The sequence below is a fragment of the Lactuca sativa genome, chromosome 8, assembly GCF_002870075.4.
Source record: "Lactuca sativa cultivar Salinas chromosome 8, Lsat_Salinas_v11, whole genome shotgun sequence".
NCBI lineage: Eukaryota > Viridiplantae > Streptophyta > Magnoliopsida > Asterales > Asteraceae > Lactuca > Lactuca sativa.
The window spans coordinates 72355191-72374398 of record NC_056630.2 but is presented as its reverse complement, the minus strand read 5'-3'; the positions used below and the strand labels follow the sequence as shown (position 1 = coordinate 72374398).

The window sequence follows — 19208 nt, the reverse complement described above, 5'->3', positions numbered from 1 at the left end:
TTCTGGTCTTTGAAGTTTTAATTTTCTGAAATTACTCTTTTGGTCCAGTGTAGTTTTTAATATTGCCCATATAGTTTGCAATGTTTTGCACCTTTAGGTCCAGGTTGTTATTTATTTATTATTATTTTTACAAATTAAATTACAGTTTGGATCCTTATGGCTTCTATAATTACTTATTATTTGTTTTCATAAATACGTGATCTCTCTTAAATTACACAAGTAATCTTGCATGTAAAAGGCTCCATAACTCAACATAAAACCCTTAAAGTGGCCTCTTTGAATAATATGGACAACCTCTTATAGTTAATCTGAAAAAAAAAATTAAAAAATTGAATGGTTGAACCAAAAAACAAACTATGTTGGGTTTTTATGAAAACTAGTTTTAAAAACTAATAAAGTTAAAAAAAACAAATATACATATACCCGTATTTTTTGATATAAAATGTTGCTTGAAGAAGAATCACTATTTGTATCATTTAACACAATTCTTTTATGAGGAAAATGATGTTAATGTTGATGATCTTAAAAATATAGTTTAGGTTATTCACTTATTTGACAAATTAGCATAAATAATGAAATAATGAAATTTAAGGTTTAGTGGCGAAAATGTAAAATATATATAAGTATGGCGACTAAATGTTGAAACTCCAAAACGCGAGTATATATTTAAAGAAACTATAACTTCCTTCTGATTATCTTTGCTCCCTCGTTGACCGATCTACAGAATTGAGAGAGAAGTGTCAAATTGTGGAGAAAGGTATCAACCTACTCAAAATCTCAAATCGATCCAATTAACTTGAAAGCATAAATTAGATTTCCTATGAAAGTTGAAGTATAAGCTTGCCAAGTTAAGTCGATTGCAACGAAAAAGCTTAGAAAGGGAGCCTGCTAGAGTTTGCTGTTGCTGCGAATTTTAGGTACGTTCCTCAAACTGGTAAATTGATAAAGTATAAGTTATCAATAAAGAAATTGAAGTGTCAATGAATTGGTATACGAGTTATTGAGTAAAATTTCTCATCGAGTTAAAGAAAATGTCGTTGTCGAATCACAGACACGTATTTTGACCCACGTCAGAATTATGAAGTTTTTGAATAAGAATAGTTATATAGTTATATGATTATAGTAACTTTTTTGTAAGTTAAGGTTTTTTTGTATGCTATAAACGAATCTAGAGAAGAGTCGAGTTGTGGAGGAAAGCTCAAATCGATTCCACTTAAGAAAAGAAATTAATAAAAAATTATATGGAAAGTTAAAGTATATGCTTGCAAATATTAGTTGATTGCAAAGTAAAAAGGTTAAAAAGGGATCGAGTCTACTAAAGTTTGGTTTTGCTAGGAAATTTCATCTGCATCTGAATGTAGTATTAAGAGCAAAAGACTAGTTTGTATGATGTGATTGAGTGAAAACTAACATATATAGATCACCTAAATCAGTTCATGCCTATCTTTTGAATTATAACTTGTATTATACTTTCAAACCAGCTTTTATGACAAAAATAAAAAAATAAATAAATGCAGCCGAGGACCAGTTATGAGATTTTCTACATTATAACCTGTTTGTGCAATTATGAGTTCTGACGAGGTTTTTCTACATGATAACAGGTTGCAACGGAGACTCGCATCTCCCTATATATTTTATTTCATTAGGTGCTAAAACCACATACATTCTATCTCAACAAATCAACATGTCGATGGCATCTTCATCATCTTCTCCTTCCGATGTGACCTTTTCTTCTGAGGTGTGGAAGTATCATGTTTTTCTTAGTTTTAGAGGAGAAGATACCCGTAAGACTTTTGTTGATCATCTCTACACAGCTCTTGAAGAACAAGGGATCTACACTTACAAGGACGATGAAACACTTCCTCGGGGTGAATCAATCGGCCCATCCCTTGAGAAGGCTATTGAAGAATCACAAATTGCTGTCATCATATTCTCTAAAAACTATGCAGATTCTTCATGGTGCTTAGATGAACTTGTACATATAATGAAATGCAAGGATGCGAGAAACCAAATTGTGATGCCCGTATTTTACAATGTTGATCCAGCAGAAGTTCGAAAACAAAAACGAAAATACAGAGAAGCATTCGCCAAACATGCGTTGGAGAACAACAAGAAGGTTGAATCTTGGAAAAAAGCACTTGTGGATGCAAGTAACATTTCTGGATGGGAACCAGAGCATATTGCGAACGGGTAATGTTTTTTTTCTTCTTTCTTTATGCACTTTTTATGCTTAATATATTGGGCTCTGTTACAAGACATATATACTTATACCTTATACGTGGCTTATAAAGGATAACGCCAAATTCTCGATGGTAGAATATAAGTGTTAGAGTACAACTAGTCATGTACAACGATGCAAATAATTATAGTTTTGGTATGCAATAATCCAATAACAGTATCTATATTTTAGAAAGGAATCAACAAGTTTGATCCGAAGAAGTTCTGTTAGCTACTTTGAAAACACAACTGGTAATACATAGTGATGATAATAAATTGGCTGTCACTAGTACTGGAGACTAACTTTTGCTAAGAACTTGCAAGGTAGACATTGTCTAGGGTAGTAGTTTATGATAAGTCTATTCGTCAATGTGAGCATGTGTTAATGATACTTTTATATTCAATTTGCAGGCATGAGTCCAAATGCATCAAAACAATTGTTGACACAATTTCACGTAGGTTGCATCCCATAACTTCAAGTGTGGATGACAACCTGGTTGGAGTAGAGGCCCGCATGCAACGATTGATATCACAAATTGGTTTTGGTGGTAAGAGAATGATTGGAATATGGGGGGTTGGGGGTGGCGGTAAGACTACACTTGCCTCTTCAATCTATGATGAAATCTCTAGCATGTTTGATGGTTGTTGCTTTCTAAAAAATATCCGGGAGGAATCAAGTAATAAAGACGGTTTGGAAAATCTGCAAGCAGAAATTCTTTCTGGGGTTTTGAAACAAGAGAAACTAGAGGTAAGGAGAGTTGAAGAAGGAAGGTGCATGTTAAAGGATAGGTTACAATATAGAAAAGTCTTGATTGTTCTTGATGATGTTGACAACCTTGACCAACTAGAAGAGTTAGCTGGATCACGTGATTGGTTCGGTGAAGGAAGCCGAATCATAATCACAACTAGAGATGAGCATGTATTAACCGGAGACAAAGTAGATGTGATACACAATATTAACTTGTTAAACAATGATGAGGCGATGAAGCTCTTTTACAAGCATGCACCCCGGGGTCACAGGCGTATAGAAGATTATGAGAGGCTTTCAAAAGATGTGGTTTCTTATTCTGGCGGGCTCCCATTAGCACTTAGAGTTCTGGGTCGTTTTCTATGTGATAAAGAGATGAATGAGTGGAGGAGTGCCTTGGCTAGATTGAAAGAAATTCCAGATGCTAATATTTTGGAAAAGCTAAAAATCAGCTTTGATGGACTTACGCCCCTGGAGAGAGAGTTGTTCCTAGACATTGCATGTTTCTTCAGGCGGCGGTTAAAAGATGAAGAGAGTCTGATGATACTTGATGTTTGTGGTTATCATCCTGTTATAGGCATAAAGGTGTTGGTCCAAAAGGCTCTCATAGTTATTTCAGAAGATGGAAGGTTTGATATGCATGATTTGGTACAAGAAATGGCACATTACATTGTTAGAAGGAAACACCCCAAGAATCCTGAAAAACATAGTAGAGTTTGGAAGAAGGAAGACATTCTAAAAATATGTGCTATGGATGTAATGACGGTAATGGTTAAGCATGATTTTCATGGTATAAATATGTATGAAGAAACACTTCTAACTCGACCTCACACCATTTTGTTCCTCTATCCCAGAACCTTGACAAGATTGAGGCTATATATGGTCGGTGGTGTAGGAGTGACGAATCACAACGTGTTCTCCAGGTCGCTACAAACATGAAGAAACTTCGGTGGATTTATTTGGCTAATAGAATGACACGTGTAATGGATGAAAGAAAAGTTAATGGGGGTACACTTCCATTAATCATAGTGCCAGAACATTTTCCACCAAGGGAGCTTTGTTGTCTAACATTCAACTGGCTCAATGCAAAACAACTTTGGGAGGGTAACAAGGTACTTCTTATTGTTTAATGGATGAAAGAATAATAATAGTTGCCTCTCTCTCTCTCTCTCTCTCTCTCAATAGAAGCACATGTGTACCACTTTAAGAAACGTTTCCAGGAGGAGCCATATAGTGCTCTGATACCACTTTGCTATACCCTTACTTTGAATTGCAACAACACCACAGGAAGAACACAAATTAGAAAGTAATAATTAAAAAAAAATCAATTGGATAACTCTGAGTTTCCATTCAAGTACTTCAAGAGGCTAGTCTCTCCTACAAGAAATCTCACACAAAATTGATAGATGATTCCTTACATTCCATCCCACTACTTATTGGCATCTTTCAGGAATGGAAAATAAAAGTAAAATACCAGGAATTCCCCTAAACAATTTTCTATCTGTCTCCCCTGCATTTCACATTTTTCCCCTTCTCTTGTACATGAATTTGAGTGGTGATTTAGCATTGTGTGTGTGTGTGCCGATTTTCCATGAACTGTTGGAAATTTTTTGACTTTTGTGCACTTGTATATAACAGTGTCTACCAAACTTGAGATTTATCAAACTTCAGAACCTGAAGAACCTAATCATGACACCAGATTTTGATGGGCTTCCAAATCTTCAATCATTCATGGTTAATGGATCTCCGCTTTTAGAAGATATTCATCCATCATTTAGACGTTTGGAAAAGCTTGTTTGCGTGGAGATAAGTTGTTGTAAAAATCTTAAGATGGTTCCACCCATTGCCCGGTCGATGAAACTCGAGACCCTTGTACTCTCAAGGTGCAGGGATCTTTCAAAGATCCAACAAAGCATGAAGAATTTTCTACTTCACAAGATGAACCACATAGGATGCTTAAGAAAGCTGGATCTCAGCGAGTCCAATTTGGCAGATGGAGACATCGGATCGGTTGCTGTTTGGGAGTTACCCAGCTTGCATGAACTCTATCTACAAGGAAATAAATTTGTACAGTTGAATTTTAGTCTCTTGCGAGTTCCTCAGCTCCAATATCTCAACATATCAGAATGCTACACTACAAGAAAATTCCCTTTTAATGACCAATTATTAGTGACCACCTAAAATCTGGTCACTAATATCATCATTTAGTGACCATTTATTAAGTCGTCACTGAATTTTGGTAATGCTACAAGTTTAGTGACTGATTGTTTGATGGTCGTCACTCTCCGGTCACTAAGCGCAGAAAAAATATCATATTTTAATATCATAATTAGTTTAGTGACCAAAAATAATGGTCACTGCATTGAAGGCCTAATGACAAAAAAATGATCACTTCATTAGAGGCTTAGTGACAAAAAATAGTGGTCACTGAGTGCTCTTCTTTGTTCAAACCCACCTATACGTTCATGTGGGATGACTGTGACGAAACAATATAAACAATATGGTGATTGAAATACAAAATGAAAATAGTTTCAGTGACCACAAAAAATGGTCACTAGTTATGTATAATTTTATTCATAGCGCCTAACTCTAAAAAGGGATCAATGTATACTTACTTTTAACCGGAAAAAGATACGGTCAAAATAACCTTAAAAAATCACCAACATATAGTTACTTTTAACGGCAATACATGTCATCAAACCACAAGGGTAAAAATGTAACTTACCTTAAAATACAAGTGGCAATACAACATACAAGACACGCTCACACGCAGACCATTTTTCACGTATAAACGGATGCAAACCAATCTCTCCCATCGTTTCACCGTTGTTCTCATCCACCATCTGCAAGCCCTAAACCTTCCCCAATCTCCAGTTCGTCATCGCCAAATCCAATTTCTACTACCTAGGGTTTTTGTATCTGCTGAGATTTTCAAGGATGTTCGGCGACCAACATTTGTCTATACCCAAGTCATCACGTTATCAACAAAGTCCGAGAAGAATTCATCAAAAATCGTCGTCCTGGCGAAAGGCTTACTTCTTACTTACGACAATGTTTGTCCCCACGCCCCCTTCCTCCGACTGGCGTCGCCAGCTCCTTCCCTACATCCTCAAGTATCTCTTTCTCTCTCTATCTCAATCGTTTTCCCCTTGTGATTTCATCGATTGGATGAGATTTTGAAAGAAGGTTACATGGATAGTTGAATGTATGTTCTTATGATCAGCATCTTAGGGACACAGTTCATCTTCTCCCCCGTTCAATAGAATGTGCACAACAGTTGTTCGATGAAATGCTTACATGAATTGGGAGTGAAGTTTGAGTATATCTATCTCCATCTGTTCATAATTGGTGAGCTCTCTCCCCCTCTCTCTCTCTCTCTCCAATTTGTTTTGATCAGTCCAGGTGTAACAAACTCATCCTAATTGTGCATTAGTGAAGTTTCTTACCATGTTATAGATATAATTCATTGGGTAAAGAAATTGCAGAATACTGACTCTTTGAAAAAAGATTAAATTTAAAAAGCTCGTGTTTGAATCTTTTTATGGGGTCTGGGAAGTCGTTCACTTTGTGCCAGCTGGAAGCTTGGTTAGCTGAGTATAAGGTTAGGAGAGGTGCCACGCGCACTGTTGAGGTGGAGGAAATTGATGATAATGATGACAGTTGTGGGCTTTGTGGTGATGGTGGTGAGTTGATTTGCTGTGATAATTGCCCCTCAACTTCTCATCTAACATGCTTATGTGTACAGGTGTGTGTATGTGTCTTGCTTTCCCTTCATTTATATTTTTACTTTCATAATCCTTTTGTCTTTATTTCTTAATTTATTTGGCTATTTGTATCCCATTTTATGTGTCTTGTTTTTTCCAGGAGCTACCTGAAGGCAATGCTCTTGTTGGATTTGTGGGAATGTGGTCAATGTCTCAATGATAACGAGCCTTCAAGTTTGGATGGCCTGAAATGTTTGCAATGCGAACATAAATGTAAATTTTAATATAAAATAATTTATTCTTTCTTGTCAATATCTAAAATTAAAACAAATTGGTTAAAAAATCGAACATTTTATTTACAGACCATGAGGAATGTCATGGAGAAACCGGAATAGAAAGAGACTTGACGTGGTTCTGTGGGGAAAGCTGAAAGGAGGTAAGAATCGAAATCGAATTGGAATTGGAATCTGTGAATTTATTTGACACTATTAATAACTTTTGATCTTGATTGTTTTATAGGTTTATTTCGGGCTTCATTCCCGGATTGGAATTATGAATTCCATTTCCGATGGTTTCTCGTGGACCATTCTGAAATGCATACATGGCGACCAAAAGATTCATTCCGGATTGGTTGCTTTGAAAGCTGAATGCAAGTTGAAACTGGCAGATGCACTTACAATTATGGAGGAGTGTTTTCTTCCCATGGTGGATCCAAGAACAGACATTGATATGATCCCACATGTTTTATACAATTGGGGGTGAACACTATTACCATTTCATGATTTTTTTTCACTAATTAACACAGCCTTTTGGAGATAATTATTTCGTTTGATTTTTTCTTCAGATCAGAATTTGCACGTCTGAACTATGAGGGGTTCTATACAGTGATCTTGGAGAAAAATGACATAATACTTTGTGTAGCATCATTAAGGTATACAAATTGGTGATATTTTCTAGCATTGAATAGTAAATGGCCATTTTGCCCTTTGACCTTTTTAACCCTATGTTTGAAATTTGTGTTCATGATTCATGGGGTAAATGTTGCGGAGATGCCTTTAATTGCAACATGCAGCAAATATCGGTGTCAGGGAATGTGTAGGCGTCTCATGAATGCTATTGAAGAGGTAATCTTTTCATATTAATTTATTCGACATAAAAGTTTTTATATTAAATCTGGCTAAGTTCTAGAGTTAATTACAAATTTCTCTTTCGTTTTGGTCCATGGGTTGTTAAATCTAACTACTCATGATGTTGGTCTTAATAACATGACCATTTTGCCCTTGGACCAAACCCCCAAAAAAACATATACCACATGGGTCAAATTCGTAATTTACTCATAATATCATTATTAAATTATTTTCTAAGTTATAACGTATTTTATTCTATAATCTAATTTTTTTTAGACAAAAGAAAATAAAATATGAGATTGACTATTAACGTTGTTTATTTATTTTTACCAAATAAAGTATTTGTACGTTAGAACAAGATACTTTATAATTTAGAAAATAAAATACGTGATAATTTATGATTGGTTGACAAAAACATTTTTTTAATTTCTTTTAAACATATATACTTCAGAATAAAATAATACAGTACGTTATAATTTAGAAAATAACACATGTTTTATTTTCTATTAACTAAATAAATATTTACACATTAGCATAAAACACGTTATAATTTAGGAAAAGAGATACGTGATAATTTAGAGAATAATTTAATCATAAAATTACAATTGGATTACAAATCTGGTCTACTGCAAAATAGTCACTTTAATAAAACTGAAGGCCAAATAGTTCGATTTAGCAATCAACTTAGGGACCAAAACAGCAACAAAACGAAACCACAGGGAGAAAATTAGTAACTTGGACTAACCTCACTCACAGGGACCAAATATGTAATTTGTTTTACATAAACTCTTGTAAAATGAAAATTATGGTTTTCAGATGCTCAAGTCATTCAAGGTTGAGAAGCTGGTGGTATCTGCGATCCCCAGTGTGGTTGACATGTGGAGGGATGGATTTGGATTCACAGCCTTGGAATCCCATGAAAAAAAAGAGCCTCACAAAAAATAGTTCTTTTCCTACAGGTTGGTTTTTTGTTAAATAAAAGATGTTCAAGCATTATGGAGGGTGTTATGCCTGAGTTTCAAAGAGGGGTAAAAAGTTTTCAAATTGATGTTGACCAAAATGCTAGTGATGAAGGAGAAAAGATTTCACTGCTACTAGAAAAAGCTGCATAACCACCATTTCATGTGCAAAAGACAAGAATGCCCTTCTTATTAAACATAAAACCTAAATGATGTCATTTGGTAGGCAAGTAGGCACTTAGAGATGCAAAAGTCAATTAAAATGGCCTTAGAGAAAGCTAGTCACAAGGCCTCCCCACAATCTATATCACATTCTTTTGTAACTATTATTTGTGTACAGTTTATAAAATGAGTAAGGCAGTTAGAATTGGAATACTTACTGTTTTTGGAAATCTGTTTTGGTGGTTGCTGTTCTTAACTATGTTCTATGATTCATATGATGTTCTAGCCATTTCAGTATTGTATATCATAGGTTTGCTTAAAGTTACTTAAATTGGTTAAATAAAAGAAACTGCAACAAAAATCAGTGACTTTTTTTACCGAATTGGATAAATTAGTGACGACTTTTTATGGTCGCTAGTTGGATAAGCTAGTGACGACTTTCTATGGTCACAAATCGGTTGAGAGTGACAACTTGTTAGGTCACTAATTAGATAAACCAGTGACGACTTTCTATGGTCACTAATTGCATAAGAGAGTGATGACTTTTTATGGTCACTAATTAGACAAAACAGTGACGACTTTCATTTATTAGTGACAACATTTAGTGACGAAGCCCTTCGTCACAGATTTAGTGGCCATTATATTTTGGTCACTATTTAGTGACCGCTTTTATATTTAGGTCACTAATCAGTTTTTGTGACGGACCTATAGTGACCACAAGTGACGACCAAAAGTTTGGTCACTAAATGATGTAGTGATGACACCTTCAATTGTTAGTGACCATTTCGTTTTCGTCACTAATCGGCATTTTTTTTGTAGTGGCTATAACCTTGTAGAATTGTCAGAGCTGCCTCAAAGTATAGCTATTGTTATAGCGGATTATTGTGACTCACTTGAAAGCTTTGGAGATATTTCAAACTGTAAATGGTTATGGAAAGTCTCACTGCTGGGGAGAAACAAATTTATTGGCGACATATTGCGGGGGGAGAACAAACTTGGTGGTGACATATTACTAGACTCCATGCTCCAGGTGTGGCTTTTGAGTTTCATTCTTTATGTATATAAATGCAAGCATAATATAAGAAGAATAAGTTTAGCCATAATCTAATATGTTTTTTATATGGCAGGGAAACGCTAAAGATCACTTTATAAGTTTCAACCTTTCACACTCTGATATCTGGAGGGGGTTTGTACCTTGGCTCAACTGGGAGAAGAAGTTTACAATGCAGCTTCCACATGATTGGTACGATTACTTTTGTGGGATTTTGATGTTCGTTAAATCCGAAGAGCACGATGTGCGTGTTAATATAACTATCAAGCAAGGCATAGACGAAGATTTTCATTCTTTATTTGGTCAGGAGTCAAATGAAACAGACATTTCTTTTTATGGGGCGGTATGTGTAGGATATGTCTCTTTTAGTTCATTGAAAAAGACCGAATGCTTGAATTCAACATACAATATGCTTTCCTTTTCTGTACACTGTAAGGATAAGGAGGATGAGTGTAGGTTTAGAGCTGTACTCATTCCTAGGAAAAATAAAGATGATCTGATGCAAACAACAGATACCTCAGAATTTTGGGACGATGGAAAGACATTTAGGGTCCAACATGATTCAGAGTCCTCTATCAAGATTTTATGGACACCTCACAACAACATGCATTTTGGTATGAACTTGTTTGATCCCGACATATATCCAAGAGTCCCTCAAATCCTTGGTGATTTTCTTTATTGATCACTGTTGTTGATTCTTTTAAAAAAAGATTATATATAAACTGATTAGATTGAAAATTGCATGGTTAAATGCTTGTGTTTCTCATACAAGAAACAAGACATCTGATTCTAGTACATTTCTACTAGCCATACTGTTGGTTGATATTCCATATCTGCATCATCTAATGCTATTCATGGAAAGTAATTACAGATTGCCTTGATGAAAGACACCATATGATATGTATTATATATTAATACAATAATTGATGTTATTCTAATTAAATTGATTCTAAGGCCATTATGAGTATAGAATGCAACTCTTGAAGGTCACTATGAGTATAATTTGTGTTGAAAAATACACTTAAAAAATCCCTCGTTGCTGATGTCCTAGATTCTTCCTCTTCTTCTTGGTTTCTACAACAACTGCTATTTTGCTTGCAAGCATTCTGTAAGTTGTCTGTTTTTAACAACTTGATTATTTGATTGCCGGTTTCATAATCATAACTAATAAAACTGTGGTTCTATATCCGACTGATCATACACATTAACAGTTGATTGTTGCTATAGTTTATTTTCCCGTTTTGTCATAACCTTACAGCCAGTTAATAATATAATTAGGGGATTGATGAATGATACGAAACTCTACAAACTCATTAATGGGTTAGAGGGTTAGAATCATAATCTACATTGTATATATATATTACTAGTATTTATGAAAGCAAATACACACCATGTGGTGCATTTTTGGGACATTGACGTTAATTCAACACCGGTATTTGCAAAAGGGTTGTTTCTATAAATGTTTTGGTATCTTTAGGCTAGAGGGTGTGGTTAAATTTCACATTTCACATTTTCTGTACCACCTTAGGGCTGTAAACGAACAGAACGTTCAACGAACTATCCGTGAACCGTTCGGCGGGAAGTTCGTTTATGTTCGTTTATTTAATAAATGAATAAACATGAACACAAATTCTAATTTGTTTAGATAAACGAACGAACAAGAATAATGGTCTCGTTCGTTCATTTATGTTCGTGAACGTTCGTATCTGTTATTTGTATAAGTTTATTTATGTTCATATATGTTTAATTGTTTTGTAACACTCAGTTTTGAATCGTTACATTGTTCGGGGCTGTGGCCTGTTCATCAGTCATCATAAGGTTTTGGGCCTTGTGGAAGAAAGGATTTGGCCCCTTTTGGATGAGGGTAGTATAGTCTAAGTGATCCGGGTGTTTGTTTGGGTTTTGGAGCCCAAAGGTATAATCGTATTTTGATATCACGGTTCTTTATGAAATTTGGATTTTTGTTCGAAAGGTCTTAAGGTTGGTATGAGTTGATAGAAGTGTAGGGCTTCTCGTTATCTTTCTATGGATATAAGGATCGTCGAAAACAGACTTATAACGAAAAAGTTATAGCATTTGAAAGTTTGGTGGTTTTAGGGCTTAACCGGGTACTCAAGGAGTACACAGTTGTACGCGTAGCGTACTAGTGAAAAGGGCAGTACGTGGGGCGTAATTCGGCGTACGCTAGGCATACTGATCAGGTTGGTCGCGAGTACTCTATGGAGTATGTTGGGTGTACCATATGTACGTTGGGTGTACTCCAATCAGACCCAAACCCTATTTTAGGGTCTTGGATCCTATTTAAGCTCCTTATCTCACATTTTCATCTTTCACATTTCATCATTCACATTTTCTGTCCCACCTCAATGCTACTTCATTTTCCCCAACTCTCATTCTCTCTTCAAACCCATGAAATGGTCATATTTCATTTCACTTAACTTTTTTTTTAATAAATAAAATACTATAATTTAAAAAACCATACTTTAATAAATAAATAAAAATAATTAAATAAAAATTTAGTAAACACAAAATTAATAAGAAGCATATTATTTCATTACTTGGAAAAAGAAAGCAAACAATTGAAAAGAAAATCAACGAATTAAAAAAACAAAATTAAAACAAGTTGGAGATAGTATTGTTGAACATTTTGGTATTGAAATTGTAGATGAGAATGAATAACAACATCAAGTTGGGAACGATAAAACGAAATCGACAAATTGAAAGAGAAAGTGTTTCTAGTTAGCTTGTTTGAACTAGAAACACAATATCTCTTCAACGTGATTTCGGGGTGGGGTTGTTGGAATCTAATTTGTAGTAAAAATTAATAAAAAAGAGAATAAAATAGAATATTTTTGTGAGTTTGAAGGTTAAAATTGGTTGGTATTTATTGAGTGGTAAATAGGTTTATATATATATATGTGTGTGTGTGTATTCTTATTGACTGTTATTTTTTTTTTAATTTTTTAATTTTTATTTTATTTTATTTTATTTTTTTATAAAAATCTAGCTGTTGGTAAGAGAAAAGGGAGGAGAGAGTGTGGTTAGGGGTCACCACTCACACCTTCACCGCACCTAGGGTGTGGTGTTCATGGTACTCTGGGTGTGATGTTCATGGTGCGCTGAAATGCCCATGTCAGCATCACCATTGTATGCGATTTGACCGTACCTTCCGACCTTACTAGCATTTTTGTAGTGTGTAGGATCTTACATAATAAAATAATAAAAGTAGTTAATCAAACATAAATAATGTAAGATTAAACATCCCAAAAATACAGTCCAAAAATTTCATTTTTAAATCATTTAAGAAACCATAAGTCAACCATCATCATATAGAAAAATCATAAATCATGTATCTCAAAACATCATATTGAATAATGTATCAAAATCATGTAAAAATATCAGAGTCTGAAACATCCCAGGCTGAACTGTGGTGTGTGCCATGCGATCATCCCGAGCCCTTCCCCTTGCTAGTGGAAGTATCTGAAACCAAAACTAAAAATCGTAAGCACAAAGCTCAGTGAGCTCCCCCAAACTACCACATACCTGTAACATCCCAAAATTTAAGACCAAAATTTCTTTTTAATAAAACATTACTTTAAACAAAGCATCATTCCAAAACATAATTTGAGTATAAGTTTTCAAAAACACATGTTTATTATCAGAGTAAACGTTCCCAGGCTGACTACTCTATGGTGTGTGCCATGCGATCACCCCGAGCTCCTCCCTCCGCTACCGGAAGTACCTGAAAGCAAAACTGAAAACCGTAAGCACAAAGCTTAGTGAGTTCCCCACCTTACCACATACCATGCATAACCACATACTGCACATACTGGGCCACGCCCGCTATCCGGGGCCTCGCCCCCTACTACGGGCCTCGCCCGCTACAACGGCCCCGCCGCTCCAGGCCCCGCCTGGCTTCGAGCCTCGCTCGGATACATATCTGTTTCTCTTAGGCCTCGCCTGTCACAGGGCCTCGCCCACTAACATATAATAGCACATAAACGTATCACGTAACATTACATAAGCTAAACATATACTAACAACCCTTGCTCTAAGGCCTCGCCTATCTCTGGGCCCCGCCCGAGTTCTGCTACTGATGAGTCATGGAACCTCGTCCATACTCCTGCTGATAGTGAGGTTCGAGCCCAGCCCACCCTCACTCCTTTCCTAACTTTGGGCCCCACCCCTGCTCTGCTGCTACTGAGATATGGAACACCATCCACACTCTGCTATTGGTGAGATACGGGACCTCGCCCTCTCTCACCTCCCTACCAGGCACATACAAGTATCACATAGACAACAAGTATAAACTATCACATAAACTGCTCCTTGGGCACCCGCCCTCTGTCATTGGACCTCGTCCAAATATCATACTAGCGTACTGTGCCTAGGGCTAACCCGGTCTTCTACTCGTAACTACATGGGCCGGCATTGTGGCCGTAGACCCATTCATACAAAGGGAAACTCACCTGATATTGCCGAACTGCCGCTGCTAACCCCTTCGACCGCTACCTGACCGCTAACTCCGAATTGCTGCTCCGCTAGCTCCCCGAGCTACCAACAACAACCCAACACTTAGTCTAACTGACTTCCAAAGGTTAACCAAGTCAACTCTGGTCAAAGTCGATGTCCTGGTCAAAGTCAACCCTCCAGGTCAACCCTACTCGCCGAGTCACCCTGCTGACTCGACGAGTCCATAAATCCAGAGTCCTTCCACTCGCGACTCTACTCGCCGAGTCAGCCCCTGACTCGCCGAGTTTACTGATTCTCGATTCCTGTCCTGACCAACTCACTGAGTCCTGGCTCGACTCGCTGACTCGAGTCTTAACTCGAAGGGTTTGGGATCACTCGACCTGACTCGCCGAGTCTAAGAACAGACTCGCCGAGCACACGACAAACTTCATCCAACTCGACGAGTTGTTCATCCAACTCGCCGAGTTCATGCCCATCTTCATCCGACTCGACGAGCTGTTCATCCCACTCGTCGAGTTCCTCATCATCTTCAAGCTACTCGCCGAGTCCACTCGAAGGACTCGTCGAGTCCACTAAGATCCACCTACATGCAGAGGACTTCCGAGTCATGCATGAGCTTCAAACTATAGATCCACCCTCCCCAAGCCTATTTCCCACGTAAAGTTGCAACCTTTACGTGTAGAGAGTGAGATCTAGGCAAAATACATCCATAGCTAGGGTTTAGGACCAAGAAACTCCAATTTCCACCCCAATGGCTGATACTTTATGGGATTACATACCAAAATAAACATGGATCTGAGGTAGCAACCTCAGATCTGGACCTCAAGCTCAAGGTTGGTCTTAAACATGGCTTAAAAGCCCCAAAACTCATAACCAAGGAAAATCTGGAGGAGAGAAACGACTTAATACCTTTCAATGCTCTGAAATGCTGCCCAAACTTCGGATCCAAGACCACTCCTTGATGCTTCAAAGATTCCCACTCCTTCTTCTTCCTTAAACCCACTCAAAAATGGCTAGAAGCTTGAGTGAACACAATGGGGGCTTAAGGTGCGGCGTTCTGGGTGCAAGAGACTGTAAAGGAGCCCTAGGAAGAAGATTAAGATGCTTAAATAGGCTCCAAGCCCCGGATTTAGGGTTTTCCTCGCACAGACCAGACTCGCCGAGTCCACTTGGCCGACTCGTCGAGTTGGTCACTTTCTTATCGACCCGGATCCCGCTCCGACTCGCCGAGTCCTTCCTTTGACTCGTCGAGTCCCTCTTAAATTTAGGGTTTCCTTTACTTTCTTGGCTTTCAAAATCCTGGATGTTACAACTCTCCCCCACTTAAACTGAACTTCGTCCTCGAAGTTTACCATGGCCCACCGCCTGCGATCTGCCTCCAATACCCAACACCAGCCGCCTACCGGCGTCGGTCTTCCACCGAATACTACACTGAACCCACAGGGGTTCTCCACTTCTTTCCTTGCGCAAATCCCTTGCCTTCCCAAGGCAAAGTCTCATTTCCGAATTTTCCTTTGACACTGTGAAGGTCCTATCCTTCACTAACTCCATCATCTCCCTGCTATTTCCAGGACGGGTCATCGCCGTCAGCACTTACTGACACTCCTTCGTGCCAACACTTGGTGTCGAGCACCCCTCGACTCAACTAACTGAAGTCCACCATACGCTGCATACTCGCACTGCCACCGACTGGCAATTCAACTATTCCCCGACTGACTTCCTGGTAAACCGGGACCGCCCTGGTCCCTACCAACCTATCAATGACTGGGTTACTGGTTCCCACCGATAGCTAGTCCCAACGCCATCCCTGGTCGCTCTCAACGACTTCCAAGGATACCTCGACCATCTATAACTGCTCAATCAGCCCTGCCATCCAGGCACTACAAACCTGGGATCCCCGATCCCTTAACCTGACACTAAAATCCCGACCAGGTCCCACCTGCGCTGCTAAAAAACTCACGGGCCTTGCCCACAGGTCTCACCCAACCATACTACTGAGCAACCCTGCTCCCAGGTCTCACCTGCACCGCTAATCTCATACGGGCCTCGCCCACGGGTCTCACCCAACTATATACTGGAGCGGTCTCTCCCAAGGTCTCACCTCCCTAGAGCTATACAGGCAACTCCCCACTACTCTCATCCACTATCCATTCCTGATCCCTACCTGATCACTAGGAGATAAGGGCCTCGCCCCGACTCCGCTAACGAAACTACTAAGGAATGCTACGGCTTACCCGTAGTCTTACAACACTCCCTACCACTGACTGCTAATACGAAGGCACCCACGTGCCATCGACTTCTCAAGATCCTTATTCCGACTCCCGCGAGTCCTTCAGGCGATCCACAATCTGAATTCTCAATCATAACCAACCATACCATCCCACGCGCTAGCTGGTATGGAGTTTCTCGAACTCCCAACCCTGGAATCCTCAATCCATCAAACGTTGAACTACTTCTCTTTCCTCTCGGAGGTCACGTACTCGTTCTGGGTCTGCGTGCTCCTCTCTGGGCACATCCGGAGGATTCTCCCCCACTTCGATCCTGCTTACCCCTTGCTGCTCAGTATTCAAAGAAATCCCGATCCTTGCTACCATTCCATAACCCATCCACTGAGGAACCCAAGCCCGCCATAGCTAGGGCTTTAGCCAATCCATCCCAATCACTGCACCACTCTGAACTAGCGAAACGTACCAAATCCCTCCCAAGCATGCTACAGTTACTGCATCTTTCGAAACCTTCTTCAATAGAGCACAACCCCTAACTACCATACAAATATCCAAGGTATGCAGATGGCATATAACTCGACCACAATCGACCAACCAAAATAAAATACTCATACCGATAATGATGCAGAACCATAACAATGAAATCATGCACAAAATAAAGGAATTGAGAATGGAAATTGCATACCTGCAACGTCCGGCAATGCTCGCGTCTCCAAGGTCGTCATCTGGAAAGCCCTGCTCCCTGCCGCAGGTGCCTCTACCCGGCCTTGACGGCCATCCGTGATCCTCAAGGTCGCAGGGGCGGGTGCCATCACCCGTCCTGCTGAAGACAAACTGGGGCACTGGGCCTTCTTGTGGCCCCGCTGGTTGCAATGAAAACATATCATGTCTGATCCCTGCGCGGCGGTAACAGTACAATCCCTGCTAAAATGACCAGTCCGACCGCACTTGAAGCAGCCAGACTCACCACCGCTACCACTCCTGCACGCGCCCCCGTGCGCCCTGCCACACTTCCCGCACCGACTGCGGTCCTGATGATCCCTCGATCTCGAATCCGATCCCATGGGCCTTTTGCCCGAACCCGCTGATACCTGAACCTCATCCGGCTTCCTTTTCCGGATCTGCTCCAAATCAATTTCCCTTTCCCTGGCCCGAGAAATCATATCTTCCAGCGTCTTACAGCTGGACCTGCTCACGAACTCCCTGATGTCGTCCCTCAACATCTCATGGTACCGAGCCTTCTTCATCTCCTCATCCGCTACATACTGTGGCACAAGAAGAGCCCTCTCCCTGAACTTGGCGGTGATCTCCGCCACAGTCTCAGTAGTCTGCGCCAAATCCTGAAACTCTCGTGCCAGCTGCTGCACCTCAATAATTGGCGAAAACTCCGCCCTGAACCTAGCTGAAAAATCGCTCCAAGTCATCGCGTCCAACGCGGCATCATCCCCCAAAGCATGACCAATCTCCTCCCACCAATCCCTCGCTCTGTCCTTCAGAAGACAGGAGGCGAGTCTAACCTTGTCCCCCTCGGGACACTTGCTCGTACGAAAAGCGTTGGCAACATCAGCCAACCATCTGCTGCTAGCAATGGGGTCCCTAGCCCCATGATAGTCTGGTGCCCCGCAGGCTCTGAACTCTCGAAATGTCAAGGTACGCGCTCCCATCAATGCCATCATCTCAGTACGGAAGGCTCCCAGCCTCTCCTCCAAGATCTCCAGTATGCCCTCCTTGACTGTGCCAAAGATCCCAGGAGTCTGAGCTAGAATACTGCGCGTAACCTCATCTGATATCAACTCTCTCATCCGCTCCTCGAGCTGCTCGGTCCCTGAACCCGAGCCTGATCCCTCTCCGGCGCCTGATCCGCCCGCTGGTCTCTCTCGCAATGTCACCATGCTGAAAATATACCACAACCACTATCAGAATACTCATCACTGATACGAGACCAAACATGCCCTACCAGGTTCCCGGTCTTGTCTCTGCCCTTCCTGAATCGAGTACGGATCCTCTGCTTTCAGTAGTACGGGCCCATACTACCTTCCACATCTATCCGTACCTTCCTCAGGAATTGCTTTGACTCCACCAGGTCCCTTATCCACTAATACTGCTCCCAACTCTACCTCATCCTAGGCTTACCCTAGGGAAACCTCTGACTCAACTCAAACCAGACCTCAGCTGCTGAAGGTCTCCTTGTGTTGCCAATTAGCCATCACCTGAATACCATCACATGTGACTAGGCTCAGATAATCCTTCAAGTATAAGACTCGTTCCTACAACGGTTGGACTCAAACAAGAGCTGCGCAATAGGACCAAATCCAACACTCTGAGATTATTCAACCCTGATCACATGTGGCGTGTCGTATCCACCTAATGGCTAACTCCCATCACTCGGAATCCCACAATGCACAAAGCAAACAGCATTCGGTCAAGGGAAAATCTAACCATAACATACTCAAGCAATCATATCCACATAGCAAGAATCTGAACTAGCATGCAACACAAACTCATAAACTCAGGCATAACCTAAACGGCTATCCTACTACTG

General features: G+C 39.8%; 1 protein-coding gene across 4 annotated transcripts; it reads left to right on the top strand.

Moving 5' to 3' along the window:
* Nucleotides 1-681: 681 nt before the first annotated feature.
* On the top strand, nucleotides 682-10682 carry LOC111906303 (TMV resistance protein N). 4 transcript variants are annotated; one of them, XM_042897022.2, is made up of 12 exons: nucleotides 682-917; nucleotides 1602-2190; nucleotides 2629-3730; nucleotides 3820-4077; nucleotides 6522-6710; nucleotides 6830-6942; nucleotides 7032-7105; nucleotides 7189-7427; nucleotides 7514-7793; nucleotides 8613-8755; nucleotides 9737-9947; nucleotides 10045-10682. In XM_042897022.2, exons 2-6 carry the CDS (start codon nucleotides 1685-1687, stop codon nucleotides 6887-6889), a joined length of 2115 nt encoding a protein of 704 aa, XP_042752956.2. In that variant the 5' UTR covers nucleotides 682-917; nucleotides 1602-1684; the 3' UTR covers nucleotides 6890-6942; nucleotides 7032-7105; nucleotides 7189-7427; nucleotides 7514-7793; nucleotides 8613-8755; nucleotides 9737-9947; nucleotides 10045-10682. The 4 variants fall into 4 exon arrangements, with proteins under 4 accessions (XP_042752956.2, XP_052622025.1, XP_052622026.1 ...); XM_052766065.1 differs by lacking the exons at nucleotides 9737-9947; nucleotides 10045-10682 and adding an exon at nucleotides 8863-9130; XM_052766066.1 differs by lacking the exons at nucleotides 6522-6710; nucleotides 9737-9947; nucleotides 10045-10682 and adding an exon at nucleotides 8863-9130 and having other exon boundaries at nucleotides 684-917.
* Nucleotides 10683-19208: the final 8526 nt, after the last annotated feature.